Source organism: Chelmon rostratus, chromosome 21 (genome assembly GCF_017976325.1).
Source record: "Chelmon rostratus isolate fCheRos1 chromosome 21, fCheRos1.pri, whole genome shotgun sequence".
Classification (NCBI taxonomy): domain Eukaryota; kingdom Metazoa; phylum Chordata; class Actinopteri; order Chaetodontiformes; family Chaetodontidae; genus Chelmon; species Chelmon rostratus.
In genome coordinates this window covers 1,466,245-1,481,375 of record NC_055678.1, presented here as the reverse complement: position 1 = coordinate 1,481,375, position 15,131 = coordinate 1,466,245, and the positions used below count along the sequence as shown (strand labels likewise).

The following is a 15,131-nucleotide window of genomic DNA, read 5'->3' as shown; positions in this document are numbered from 1 at the left end:
AAAACCTCAACATGTCTCATCATTTATGGCAAAATGATGTTAGCGGCAGCCTGAATCTGCTGCAAATAAAGGTGCTTTTAAAATATTTTCTTTTTGTTCTAAACCAGGATTCAATAACTGGACTCTGGAATTGTGATCAAACTGCAAAAATAAGCAAAAAGTGGTCGTAGTTCAAGTGCTGCTGGAAAACTCAGACATCTGGGACTTCAAGCGTTGCATTCAGGCGCTCATGTGACATGGAACTTGATGATTACGGAAGCCGCAGCTCTGAGAATGACAGTAATGTTCAGAGGTGGAGTTTTGACCTCGAGTTCAGACTCGTTTCAAAAATGTGCAACAAGTGCCAACTGCAACCAGCAGCAATGTTCTGACATTTACCTTCATCAGCGACGGCCTGTTTCTGCCTGTTTCATGTTCAGTTTGTTCTTTTCAGGCTGCTCACTGGAGAAAAAACATCTGCTGTCAGACAAGATGAGTTTTAGCTGCTGGTTTCTGAAGCCAAAAACTGCCCCCCCCGGTCGGACAGAGAGGCAGGACAGAGCTGATGCTGCTGGAATATCAAACTCTCTCCTCTCCTCTTCTTCACTTCGTCCTGTTGTCTGTTCAACCAACACGCAGACGTAGCAGCTCAGACCGTGACGTTAACTGGATCAGTGGATCGGTTTAGTGAAGTCAAAGGATCTGTCTCATTCTAACAGCTGTTAGAAGCTGAAACACATCCCAGAGGTCAGAGTTCAAAACAAAAGGTTTAAAACAACGAAATGCTTCATTTAGGAAGAAAGTTGTTCTTCTGATGAAGTGCACAAAGGTTTTGTCTTAGTTTTAATTTGATTTTGATCCTCGCACAGAACATCTTATTGTACAAGAGACTTTTCTGCCTCACTGAACCATCAACGCCTCCTTTCCTTCATCAGTGTGAATCTGTGAATCCTTCAGTTCAAACAAACATGTCGAGGGCATTTCCCTCCTCATAAAGCATCTGCAAAGCTGTTTTTAATGTATTTTAATCCTGCGTTGTTTCCATCTGTGCTTAATTCTTCTTCTCTGCCTTTGTTGGCGCATTGTTGACCCCGCTCGAAGAAAACCAGCTTCATCATGCGACTCAAGTAAACCTTTAACTGTCTGTAACTGTTTCAGCTCTCACTGGTCATTAAGCACTCAGCAAACTGCTGTTCATGTTTATCTACTTTAACTCGTCAGGGTTCAAGCTTACGATGCTGTTGAGGTCAGAGTCGAAGCTCCCGATGTGATGGGTGGTGTTGCTGTTGGTGGTGATGGAGGCGGTCGCGGCGACCCCCCCCAGCGGCTCCAGGCCCTCCTCGTCCCACATGTAGGTTCCGCCGGACCCACAGCTGTCTGAGGGGGACAGGTCCAGGGAAGAGCCGCCCTGCGGAGGGACACGTTTGTTAGCATTCTGTCTGTGGTCCTGCAGACAGGAAACACGACAGATGAACGGGGGTGTCCAGATTATCTGGTTCCTTATTGATGCATGTTTTAGATTATTTAGATTTTTCATGCATTGAAAAGTAGAAATGCCAGAGAGTAAATCTGTCCCTGAGACAGTCCAGTAAACTGGAGGTGGAGTTCAGTCGTAGGTCTAATCGTATTAAAGCTCAGAGCTTCGGGTGTTTGCACGGGGACGGTTTCAGTGCTGCTGCTGCTCGGGGAAAAAGCACAATCACATTCTCACGCTGCTTATTTATGCTTTCCTTCTAACTGACCTCCGTCCTTTTCTACTTATTTTTAAATGAAGGGGGGCTCGTTCGCTCCACACAGAGACCGGACGCTGGCCTGAATTCAGCTCTTCAGCTTCCTGCCTCGTGCATGATTAATGGACTCAAAGTGGAAACTTCAGTCGGTGCTTCCCTGCAGCATCTGCTCAGTGCTGCTGGATCATCGGAAAGCTGTTTGGATGATGACGCACCTGACAGCAGCTTAGAAACAGCTTCTACACCCCGTGAACAATGTGTCAGTCTGACTGTCTGTGGGTGGGGTCAAATATCAGGACACTCCAAGCCTTTACATCTGCAATATTACATCATTCTAAGAAATAGCTAGCTAGCCATACGGGAGTGGCACCAATCAAATATCCTTAAAAAGTATCGTTTTCTAAGTTTTCATAGTTTCAAGGTCTATAAATTTGCCTGCGCTATATACAAAAGTCTTCACGGTCTTGCCCCCCCACCTCTGAATGAATGTATAAAAAACAGGACTATCAGGGGTATGAACACCGGGGCCTGTGACAGAGGAGACGTAGAGATCCCTTCCAGATGCACCACCTGGGTAGAAATGTGTTGTCTGTCTTGGGGGGGGGGGCATCTGGAACAGTCTTCCCTCCACAATAAGGGAAGGTCTTACATATTCCTCTTTTAAAGCAAAGCTCAAAGACTGGTTAAAAGATGCCCAGAAGTGTGTCCATTAAGTAGACTGAGACCACTGGATCTGGTGAAGTTGGACTGCACTCAATTGCCTGCTTGTGAATGTAATTTTGAAATGTGTATTTTGTAATTGTATTTTTATGTAATGTGTACTTCCATGTTTTTAATGTGTACTTCCATGTTTTTAATGTGTACTTCCTTGTTGTTTTATTAGGCAATTAACATTCTGCCCAAGGACTACAGTTGCAAATTAGCTAATCAGCTATAAACTGGCACATTTACAGCCATGTTCATCAATGTGCACGGTCCTAAATAAATAAATTAATTAAAAAAAAAAAAATTAAGGCAAAATAAGTTTTTCATTGCCTCTAACAAATGATTTAAGTATATGAGCGTTGTTTTTCAGATATAAATTGTTGGATCTGTCACATAGAAGTTGGTGCAAACAGGTGAATTACAGAAGTTATTTTTTCTGTTTTATGACTTCCCAGAAAGTGATTTTGTTGTTTTGATGGCACAATAAAATCATATTGGGAGGGAAGACAGGAAATCTGGCAGCACAGCTTCAGCAGTCTACTGTCAAACGTTTCTTTGATCAGCCCTGTGATGGTACCTGCTCGTGGTAGTCCGGCTGACTGGACCTTCTCCGATGGGGCAGCTGGGTCAGCCGATGCTCCCCTCGCTCGCCTGGAGAGAAACACAATTTTTAAAAATGTGCCTACTGAATGTTTCCTGACCCGTACAGGACGTTAAACTCACCGCTGAGTCTCATGCTGGTCCAGTCCATACCGTCGTCCAGAAAACACAGCCCCGCCGCCTTCGTAACACCACTGACGGCCTCCTTATCTTCGTCAAACCTGGCGCATGATTGGTCGAGCCCTGAGTCGTCTTCTTCGTTCTTAGAGGACAGAAGCAGGATTCCCACCCCTCCGTCTCCTACAAACACAAAGCAAGATGCTGCTGGTTTCCAGTGACCACGCAGAGGGAAATATCTTAAAAAGCAGAAAAGAAATGTTCTGTGTGCTTCCGTCTCGTCCTACCGAGGTTGTCAAAGTCGTCCATGTACTCCTGACTGGTGTCATTTCTGTCCAGAGACGAGTTGGAGGACAGGGACATGTCCTCCAGCGTCTCACACACAATCGACACCCCTCCCTGGGATACCGGCTCTGCAGTCAGCCCCTCCGTCTCTGGAGCCTCTGGAGTACTTTCTGATAGTTTGGGGAAGAAGGAGAAGAAGAAACAGATGAGACGGTACAGACGTGAGACGTCACTGAGAAAATATTTGATTAATCATAAAATATGAGATTATTTTAGATGAAGGATTATATCTGACACATGAGATAAAATGAGATGAAGAGATTACATTTCAGAGAAGGAAAATGGGATGAAACTCATGATTCTGCAGGTGACATGATAGATGTGATGAGAAAAGACGACGAGTTGATGAGAAAAGACGACGAAAGGAAGAAGATGAGAGAGTTTAAGAGATGAAACATTAAAGAAAAAGTGATCACTTTAGATGATACGTGACAAGAAATGTGACATATGAGAGATACAATGAGATGAATGATGAGATTTGATGAGATACGGGATGAAATATGATTTCAGATGTCTGGGATATAAAATTGGATAATATAATATTATGGAATAAGATATCAAAAATGAGATGAAGGATGAGATTTAACGGTATGTGAAGGATGAGATGGATGGAAGATGAGAAGAGATAATAGAGACGAAGGCATGAAAAGTTATCAAATGTTATGAGATGTTGATATTTGAGATGTGATGAGTTGAGATAAAACTATACGAGAGGTCAGAAATAAAATGCAAATTATTTGAGAGATTTGATGATATATGAGAGATTAGACATGACAAGGAAGAAGAGGTATGAGAAGAGTAGGTGAGAAGAAAGGGAAGAGATATCAGAGATGAAATACTGATTAAAAAGAATGAAAATGAAATGACACAAGTAATAAAATGTGATTATGAGATGTTATTATATATGAGAAGAGGGGAGATGAGACGGCGTCATGATATGATATTACTGTTTCGCTAAGACCAGGACTCAGATAAGAATCTCAAACCTGGGCTGGTCTCTGTGGTAGAAGGAGTCTCTACTGAGTTTCTCCGTGCCGTCAGTCCTTCCAGGTCAGCTCCCGACACATTGGCTGCGGTCACTCGCAGGGGGCGGGACTGCTTGCTGAGTGACGGGCGTGACAGCTTATAGCTGATGCCACTGGGCTTATGGGCGGGGCCAAGGTTGGGTAAGAGGGCCTTCTTCAAGGCTGAGGGGGGCAGAAGGGAGGGGATGTGGACCCCTGATCTCCCCGGAACAGCCGGACTTTGAACTCTGACCCCTCCGCCTCTGCCTCCTCCTTCGGGGGTCTGGTTGGTAACGGGGGATTTTGCCAAGTTGCCTCTGGGTGGAGCCTGAATGGAGGAAGCTGTCGGCTCCTTCAGTCCTCGGCCGCCAGTCCTGTTGATGGAGTAGGAGCGGGTGACGGTGGGGTTGCGGGAGAGCTTTGAGGAGGCAGAAGAGGGAGTGAGGGTGGGGGAGGGTTGTTGTCGGACCTGGGTGAGGCTACGTGACCGAAAGCGGTCGCTTTCAGTCAGTTGGGTGGATGGAGCAGATCCGAGGCTGTCACTGGAGTGAGAACGGCTGGCCTGCGGTTTCTTTTGGAGAGGGGAACCAGATCGAGAACCAGGACCAGAACTTGGCCTAGAGCCACCAACACGAACAAAGCTCTGAGGCCGTCTCAGAGAACCATTGGTTCCGCTCCGTGGTTTGGATCCAGAAAGACCATTTAGGGCCCTTTTTGTGTCATTGATCAGCCCGAATGAAGTTTGGGTGGGTTTGGATCCACTTTTAGAGACAGGAAGTGTTCTGGGGCTGGACTGCGGTGATGGCGATGATGAGGATGTCACAGGATGGGCAAAACCACATCCCTTTCCTTTCTTGGCGTCACGCTGTGACACAACTGGTGCACCTTGTTGCCGTTGGGAACAATACTGATGGACGATATTACCAGAGTGGTTCTGCCCGGCATTCCCGCTCTTTCCTCTTCTGAAGTCCCTTTCTCCGTCGGCCGCTCCGTCCTCCATCGTCTCATTTTCCTTCCTCCACTTTAAGGAAAACGAAGTCGGCACTCTGATAAATCCATTCTGCTTAACGGAAGCGGGGGGTGCACTTAAACTGCAGTTGTCGCCTGCTGGGCCGGGGTGGTGGTAGAACCCGTTGGTCAGGCGGGTGCTGGTAGTGGCGGCGCTGGTGAAGGTGCAGTTGCTTGAGGCGGCAGCCGGACCCATCGGACTGCTGTTGGAGGGCGTTGCAGGTTTGGGCCGTGAGCCGAACTTGGGCAGCCTAGAAACCATGGTGGGCATGTTGGGAGGGTCGTCAAGAGGAGGGGCTGACATCAGACCCCGCCCGCTTCACCATGGAGACCCTGAGCAAGAGGAGCTGGAGAGGAAGGAGACAACAGAGAGAGTCTTTTATGGACTATTGCTTTCCGGGACGTGTGAAGGTTTCAAAGTTAAAAACCATATTTAACGGGATCTTTTTAAGACCGAGTGAACTAAAACTGATTATTTTGACAAACCGTACAGGATGTCTCAGGATGATGACTACTCATAATGACGATAAGAGGATCAATCCAAACATAATTTCTGTTCAAAGCTTTGCACCAGGATTGGTTCTCCATTTCGCTCCGCAGGTAAATACAACAATGACAACATAAAGGAAGTCAGACGTCTGGAGAAAAAATATTTCTCTGTCATGAAGTTGCACAAAGTCAGTTAATCAGGCTTAGCATAGCACTTAGCATTATGTTAGCTTGGGTCTTCTAGGTCATTAAAACTTCTGATTCAACAAAAAGAAAAAGAACAAAAAAGCTGAAAATCAAAATAGAAACTTCATAATTAAAAGACTAAAAGACCTCCCAGGTACCCAAAACCTTTTGGCCAGACTTACGCCTCACCTGTGATGAATGCTATGAACGAACGCTATGAACGAACGCTATGAACGAATGCTATGAATGAATGCTATGCATGAATGCTATGAACGAATGCTATGAAGGCCAATATACAAAAACATTTTTGCTAAATTTGACTCGTAAGCAATACGTAGAGGACCAGGACGGAGTGAGAGGGACATTCAGTCTTAGTTCTCTCTGGTGACCAACACGTGTAAAAACAGTTTTAGAGCTACCTTGTATAACATCCACCAAAGACACCAGGAGCATGTCATCCTCGACTAAAGGGACAAAACGTGAGCCAGTCACAAGCTGGCTTCATGTTCGATCTAGATGTTGGATATTTTAAGCATAACTAACAGAAAAGTCCGCTGTAGACTTCCTACATTAATCCTGAGATGGTTGTTGAGCGAACACACCTGCAAAGTCGCTACAGAAAATAATTTACAGCCCTGAGTCAGTGGAAACATTCAGCTCTGACACAAACTGTGATTAGCAGCTGAAACACGTGGCACCTGGACTCACCTGCAGAGTGTGTGTGTGTGCGTGTGTGTGTGTGTGTGTGTGTGTGTGTGTGTGTCCTGACATGTGGTTAGCGCAGAGGCAACACATTAACCACCTCTATCTCTCTCACACACAAACACACCACGCCCAGAATAAAAACAATCAGCCGTCCCTGCACCGCCAACACAAAACCACAGATAGTGATCAGACAACACACACACACACACACACACACACACACACACACACACACACACACACACACACACACACACACACACACACACACACACAGGTGAGGCAGGGTACAGACCCTGAGGCAGCAGTAGAAACAAGGCGGGCCAGTTTCAGGTCTGCAGGGACCTGAGTGTTCTTGACACTGAAGAGGCAGATTCTGGAGGAATGTCACTTTGTCTTTTTGAACACTGCTGCCTGTAAAGGAGCAACTAATCATTAGTTTCATTATTGATTAATAATTTTCCTGATTATTTACTTTATCACTTCACTTCTGTTTGCTCTCCCACAGACACTGAAGAGGATTTCTCCTCACCTGTCACCTGTCCTCTCTGATCTGAACTCTGATTTTCGTGTTAATCTTAAATTATTAAAGCCTAGATGTACGCACATAAAAAAAATCAACGATAAACACCAAGAACAGCTGACACTGAATAATAATAAGTAATTTGATTTTAAGCATCTTTCACCTGGGCCTTACGTAAAGAAATCAAGCAAACATCTCTGTTATTAACAGGCTTGGTTAAAAAGAAGTTATTATTCCATTTAAAAATAAACTTTTCCATTTCTTTTTTCCTCAACGTGTCCAGTCCTGCAGGCTGAATACATCCTTTTGATGAAAGAATAAAATAAAAATCAGCACAAGCCTCCTCAGTCATTTGTCCGCCCAGGGCCACCGTACGGCGAGCTAACCACAGCATCACAAGTCTTCCCGACTCCTAAATATAAACAGCTGATGTGTTTATCTCAAACAGAAGAGAGCGAGGCCTAACAGCTGAGAGACTTGTGATTTCAGCATGAGAGAGGCTGAAAGGTCAAAAAGCATCACCGCTGGATAGAATCAATGAAGATGATCCTGATCTTACATCCACATTCAGCTACGTTACTAGATTACAGATACGTTTTCACACATGTTTACTGAATTAACCTACAGAGACCCAGCAGCATCGTTCCTCATCGCCAAACAAAGAGTCAAACCAAATGTTACAATGTTGAACATTTCCCATCACACACTGACTTTGAAGAGGAAGATAAACTAATGAAGTGTTTCCCAGAAAAGATGCTGCATTAAACTGACTCATGACTTCCCCGCTGCAGCGTCACAGTCACAGGCCAAGAAGCAGGAACATAAAGACTCATCACAGGCCCAAAACCTCCAGTCAGTCACTGTTATCTGTGCAAAGAAAGGTTTCTGTTCACACACACAAAGCAAAGAATCATCCAGTGTCGTCTTAAATCCGTCTGTTTCATCGCCTACGATGATCCATGATGGAGAAATCACAACGAAGTTTCGTCTGGTGATCAACCCAAGCTTAACAGTTACACAACAGTTATGTAACCGGCAGTATAATGACAGTTTCCTGTGGGTTTGGGTCAGTTTCTGGTTTTGCCAGTCTAGTCCGGTGTACAAGCTTGAACTGGTTTCATTATGAGACATTCAGGCAAATTAAAAAGCAGCTAACATCAGAAAGGTTTGCTGGCGGCCCTGAACGCAACTTGTTCTGCGTTAGTAACAACAAATATTACGTAATCAGCGTTTTCCCTCGAGAGGGGGCTCGCCCTCCTGAAAGAAACAAAAGATTTTATTTCTCTTATGTTGTAAATTATTCATGTTCAGAGACATTTATGTCTGTTATTCTGAAATTGAATTCATTCTTCTCTTTACTGATATAAGGTTCATGAATAATAACTCCATCCTCTGTGTTTCATGGTGTTGCACTGTCTCATCATGTTAAGCATGTTTATTTCACCACGGTGACGTCGGTAAAGCCTGTTCAGAAATTAGCCCCACAAAGTGTAAAGCTAGCTGGTTAGCCTCGCTGCTTGTCCTGTATTATTGTGAACACGCAGCTAACGTGGCTTCAGCACCGTATTGTAGTGATCGTGGGTTCTGCAACAGTTGATGATATTATTCACACCGTCACAGACGTCACAGACAGCCTGCAGAGCTCATTCCACACTCCTTTGCTTTTAGTTAATACTGCTTCAGTTACGACACATGCACACATTTGTTCCTTCGTGCTTCATCTCAGAAACTACAGAATCATGCATCACTATGCTGTGTGTTTGTACAGCTGGTACAATTTCCATTCTGCAAGTGAAGAGCTTAAAAAACTAAAACCAAACATCAGACGCTGACGACCAAACAGTAAAGTGACAGCTAGCAGACAGGTAAGTGAACAACACTCAGTGACTGTTACACCCATAGCCATGCAGAGAAAGGCTTAGGGCTGACACCCCCTCTGAAGGGCGCTGGTTAATGCTAACAGTTTGATGACCCTCGCAGTCGTTGTCGATTGTAAAGCAGAGAAACATCTGCAGAGCTGGACAGTTCTAGACACAGCGTTTCCAGTCGGCCTGTCCTGATCAGGCACGTTTTGAATGGCCACTGCACCACGAACAGTTAGTCTACAGTCACTCCACATTTACCTGCCCACAGTCATCAGTTACAGTCGACTGACAGGTAACCGACAGTCACTGAAACCAAACTCCAGGCTTCAAAAAGAGCCATCAGAAATCTGCAGTCATGGTGATAAAGACCAAGCAGCCATGTTTTCCTCTGTTATGAGTGAGTGTGTGTGTGTGAGTGTGTGTGTGTGTGTGTGTGTGTGTGGGCAGCTGTACTGCAGCAGAAACACTGCTGTGATGCCAAGGACACACAGGAGGAATGAAGACTGATGAACGAGGTCATGACAGAATGATAATGAGATTCTCAGTCTCTCTCTCTGCATCTGTCTTTACCCTTTTCTCTCTTTGGTTGTCTTTCCTCTCTCTCTCCCTCCCTCCCTCCCTCTCTCCATCATCACCATCCCTCTGTCTTCATCTTGGACTCTTTGCTGCCACCCTGACCCATTCCTTCTGTTTGTGAGTCTGCTCAGGAAAGTGAGAGGGAAATCTTTTCATGATCAATATTCTCATACAGAAAGATGATAAAACTTAAAATACAAGGCATACGCCTTCTGTTACACACGTAGTTTGCAGATATTCTGGGCCACATAAACATACAATGCTGCCCACAATAAGAGAGAATCAAAGAGTTCGATCAATCAATCAACTGTAAACATCTATAATCCACTCCTCTTGCTCTAGAAGGTATTTTTATACTCTTTGCCAGAGTTATATTACAATTCCAATACTATTTGCACCCCTGCCCCCCCCGTGTGGAGGTTTTCAGTTTGTTGTCATGTCAACTGATGAACTTTGACCTCTAACCAGGGCCCTGTATCATAAAGCAAGCTTTGATTGTAACCTTCTTCCTTCTGTAACTGTGAATTTCTCCATTGTGAGATTAATAAAGTCTCTCTATCTGTCCGGTGCATCTATTATCACACATCTGCAGCAGAAAACTAGAAAAGCGGGACTGCACCATGTCCAAATGTTGTGAGAAAAGTTGGTGGAGTGCAGCAAAACTTTGTCTTATTTGGAGTTTGTTGTTTTACTAAAAATAACAAACCAAATGTTCAGCAAATATCAGCTGGTATTTGTTTCTTTCCATTAACTAGAGAACAGCCAGCAGCGTCAGAGCAGAAGACTCCCACAGAGCAGAGACACGTGTCAGATAAGTCTCTGATCACACACACGACATGAGGTCTGAAGTGTTGGAGGGGAAAGGTTGCTGTCAAGCACGTGGCGTCGTTTTGTCCTGAACTTGGTGAGGTGGAGAAAGGTCACTGGGATGTCGCCATGTGACAATTTAAAGCTTCCAAACAACTGCAGGGAAAAAAATATTTGAATAAGATCCTCATGAACCTTCAGTATTTCTCAAAGGTTGATAAATCCCTGGATTACTTGGATACTACGAGAGTTCAAGGTATATTTTGATCTTTAAGATAAAACATCTCCAGCTTACATACACAGATCGTTTCTACTTTAAAATCACCGTATATGAAAGTGTCTGTGTGCACTGTAGATAAAGAAACACACACCGTCAGCTGAGTGTGAACGTGGGTCACTTCCTGTCTCACCGGGAACAGCGAAGCTTTCCGTCTTTGGCCGTGAGCCAGAGAGTCCATTTGAATCAATGAATGACAATCCAGGTGAAAACCCTGTTCATCTGTTTAATGGGTAAGAAAATGCTTCAGTGCGATGACTGAAGAGTCACGCAGCCATTCACTGACTGCAGCACGCCGGCAGCACGCCGGCAGCACGCCTGCAGCACACCTGCAGCACGCCGGCAGCACGCCTGCAGCACACCTGCAGCAGACCGGCAGCACACCGGCAGCACGCCTGCAGCACGCCGGCAGCACACTCTGGTCAACAAAACCTCATGTTCAGACTCAAACACCGAATTTATCAGATAACAAGCATGATGAGAGCATCAACGGCTGATGTATGTCTGCGCCACAGAGCTCCACTGTTACACTGCTCCTGAAATAGGGACGGTGGGGGGGGGCAGAGGACATGCATGCCTAACCCGGCAAGAGAAGAGGTTGAAGTCTGAACAAGACACCTCTCCTCTGCTCTGCTTTCCCCGCCCCATCTTCTCGCTCTGCCAATAGGAAGAGAACCAGGAAGTTTAGATAAGGTGGGGGTGTGGCCAGCTAGAGTCTCTCTTTGGGACCATGCGGCCTGTTCAGGTGAGTTTGCGTGGTAAGATACAGAGTTGGCTTGTTTTTTGATCTTTTTGGTTGTTTTCCTGTTTTGTTTGCTTCTTGAAGGAAATGTTAGGGTTTGTTTTCCTGCTCTGTTTGCTTTTTGAAGGAAATGGTAGGGTTTGCTGCTTCTTGAAGGAAATGTTAGAAGAGGCTGTTAAATCTAGTCTGTGGTTTAGGCCTCCACCTCCAGCACCCTCTAAATTTTCCACCCCCTACCCGAACAAGGGTCTGTATCCAATCCCTACTTCCATCTTTTGACTCTACCTCTTTATTTTCTATCCCCTACCCGAACCAGGGTTTGTATTCCCACCCTGCTTTTTCTTGGTGCAGTTGGTGAGAGGCAGGGGTAGATGATGGTAGTGTGGCAATCGGCAGTTACATGTGGCATCTAGGCCTGTGGTAGCATTGTAGCAGCTAACAATAGCTAAAGCGGTGAGAGTATGATAGTATCTTAGCAGTTAGTATTGGTAGCTAGCAATTAACATTAACAGTATAGGTGAATCTAGCTTTATTGTCTTCTTCTGTTCCTCTTAGCAGGTAGCGGTTAGCACGTAACATTAGCTAAATGGTAGCATCGGAACTGTATTGTCTTCTTCTGTTCTTCCTAGCGGTTAGCATTAGCATTAGCAATAGTTAAATGGTAGCATCGGTACTGGCCACTACCTGGAGCATCTCTGGGTCAGTTGAACGTGGCGGTGCTGTTTGGATTGTGTAGGAGCAGTGTGAACTGGCACTAGGGGGGGTGACTCTGGGACACCGGAGTTCACTGCCTAACCTCCTGGAGGTGTAGTGGGACTAAGTAGGCGAAACACTGTTGAAGGGAGGTTTCCACCTGATGACCCCCAGAGACGTGTTAGGAATCACTGCTCTTTGGCAGGTATAGAGGCAGATTAGAGCTCCAAGGTTCTTCACTGAGAATGAATCCTCTTTTTGAGCACAAGTATCTTGTGTTTAAATTAACTCACAACTAGCTTGGCTAGTGACTGTTGTGAATAGAGCAGCTGACAACAAGGGAAAGACCATGTGACTGCTTGGAAAGACAGCTGACAGGAGGGAAAAGACCCCACAGGTGCTGGTATGGGCTAGCAACCCATGGCAGCAGTGGCAAGCCTTAACCTTGCTACAACCAGACTTAGCTACAACCAATATAAGGAAAATACCCCAAGAGTCAGCGAGAGCAGGGGTGGAAGATGACTCACAGGTGGATTGCATGGTAACGAACAGGATAACGGATATGACTATGCCTTGGATACATGACTCAGTGAGGGATGGGGGCACGGACCCATCTCTTAGGACCAGAGGTAGCAGTACTCAGGTGACAGGGAAGGCAACTAAGGAGAGCAAAAGTTGTGCAGCAGAGGATAAGAAGCTTCAAGTTTGCCCATGTGGCTGGCAGAAAATAACATCAATCTGAGGCCTTAGAACCCATCAGGGAAGGAGGAAGTGTTTAGCGGTGGAAGGGCAGAGTGGCCGCATCGACCAGTATTTCTTGAGAAGTCAGTCGAATCAGTCGGATGAAGTCCAGCGAGAGGTAGAAAACCACAGTTCGCAGGATATCAGTAACACTATCCCTGGAGAGGAGGAGGTACGGAGAGGGGATGCAGTTGGTGTTGAGGTCAACAGGCCAGCCAAGGAGAGAAGCATGGAGCAGAAAGCTAGAGTTAGGTGGCCGAGGGCTAATGATAGCAAAGAGTGGGAGGCAGTTGATAGAGATTTATCAGTCATATTAAGCAGGCTTAGAGGAGATGTAGTGGAGAAATTGGATAAAATTGGAGATGTGATCTACTCCTATGGTCGAGAGAGATTTGGCGTGCTTGTCAAAAGGAGAGGCGAGAGGGTGCAGGTCGGCAAGTCTAGGCGGCAAAGAGAAATAGAGAAGTTAGTAAAGGAAAGGAGGCAGTTAAGAAAGCAGTGGAGGAAGGCGACAGAAGAAGAAAGGGAGGGAATTAAGGTGTTGCAGGAGGAACTGAGAAGCAGGTTAGCAGTACTCAGAAGGGCAGAACACCTTAGGGAGAAGAGAAAGAAGAAGGAACGTGCAAGGTCAGCATTTTTTAGGAACCCCTTTAATTTTGTGAAAGGCTTGTTTAATCAAGAAAAAGGAGGGCAACTTAAGGCAACGAAATCAGAGATTGAACAGTATTTGAAGTCGACGTATTCAGATTCAAAGGAGAATAGGAACATAGGTCTTCCACCTGACATGCCACCATTAGGGGAAGTGGAGCAGGAGATGGATGTGAGCCCACCTAGGTGGAGAGAAGTGGTGGAGGTGGTTAGGCGTGCAAAGGCTTCTTCGGCCCCAGGGCCTAATGGAGTCCCCTACCGTGTCTATAAGAGTGCACCTGGCATCTTAAGGACACTATGGAGATACCTGAGAATAGTTTGGGAGAAACAAAGTATTCCAAGAGCATGGCGCAGGGCAGGAGGTGTCTTCATCCCTAAGGAGAAGGAGTCATCGGACCTTAGCCAGTTTCGGATGATTTCTCTCCTAAATGTTGAGGGAAAGATTTTCTTTAGTATCGTAGCACAGAGGCTGGCTAAATACTTAGAAAGGAATGGTATGATAGATACGACAGTGCAAAAAGCAGGGATACCAGGATTTGCGGGATGCTTAGAGCATACTAGCATGATTTGGCATCAGATTCAGACAGCTAAGAGGGAGAAAAGAGACTTGAATGTTGTATTTTTAGATCTGGCTAATGCGTTTGGGTCAGTGCCACATAACCTTATTTGGAGTTCCTTTGACTACTTTAAAGTGCCGGAGATAGTTGTTAACTTGGTGAAAGCATATTTCCAAGACATCAGACTGTGTGCAAGTATCGCAGAGCTCACAACAGGCTGGCAAAGATTGGAGGTTGGTATTATGGCAGGATGTACAGTGTCCCCGCTAGCTTTCACAATGGCTATGGAGGTAATTATTAGGGCTTCCAAGTGGGTCGTAGGTGGAGAGAGACGGCAGAATGGAATGCGTCTTCCACCAATTAGGGCTTATATGGATGATATGACACTGCTAACCTCAACAGTGCCATGTACAAGGAGGTTGTTAGATAAAGTCAATCAGAATCTCAAGTGGGCTAGTATGAAGATTAAGCCTAGTAAGTCAAGGAGTATTTCAATATACAGAGGGAAAGTAAGTGATAGAAAGTTCGCTATAGATGGTGAGGAAATCCCAACAATTAGGGAGAAATCAGTTAAGAGTCTAGGACGGTGGTACAATGTGGACCTGAATGATGTTGAACAGGTTGTGCAATTTAGAAAGGATGTTGCAGAAGGGCTGGAGAGAATAGATAAATCAGGGCTCCCAGGAAAACTGAGGTTGTGGTGCTTGCAGTTTGGCTTGTATCCTAGGTTAATGTGGCCAATGTCAGTATATGAAGTCCCATTATCTGTAGCAGAGAGAATGGAAAGGCTAGTTAGCTCTTATATTAGAAAATGGTTGGGTGCTCCCAGGTGCT

At 45.4% G+C, this 15,131-nt stretch overlaps 1 protein-coding gene across 1 annotated transcript in view; it reads right to left on the bottom strand.

Annotated features, from left to right (window-relative positions):
- The window catches only part of LOC121624828 (serine-rich coiled-coil domain-containing protein 2-like), a 55,915-nt gene that overhangs the window by 23,930 nt on the left and 16,854 nt on the right, over positions 1 to 15,131 (bottom strand). The window contains exons 2-6 of the mRNA XM_041962750.1: positions 4,463 to 5,835; positions 3,419 to 3,586; positions 3,138 to 3,314; positions 2,992 to 3,065; positions 1,214 to 1,387 (exon numbers count right to left, since the gene is read on the bottom strand). Of these exons, the coding sequence (XP_041818684.1) occupies positions 1,214 to 1,387; positions 2,992 to 3,065; positions 3,138 to 3,314; positions 3,419 to 3,586; positions 4,463 to 5,792 (1,923 nt within the window). The 5' untranslated portion in view covers positions 5,793 to 5,835. The remainder of the gene's footprint in view (positions 1 to 1,213; positions 1,388 to 2,991; positions 3,066 to 3,137; positions 3,315 to 3,418; positions 3,587 to 4,462; positions 5,836 to 15,131) is intronic.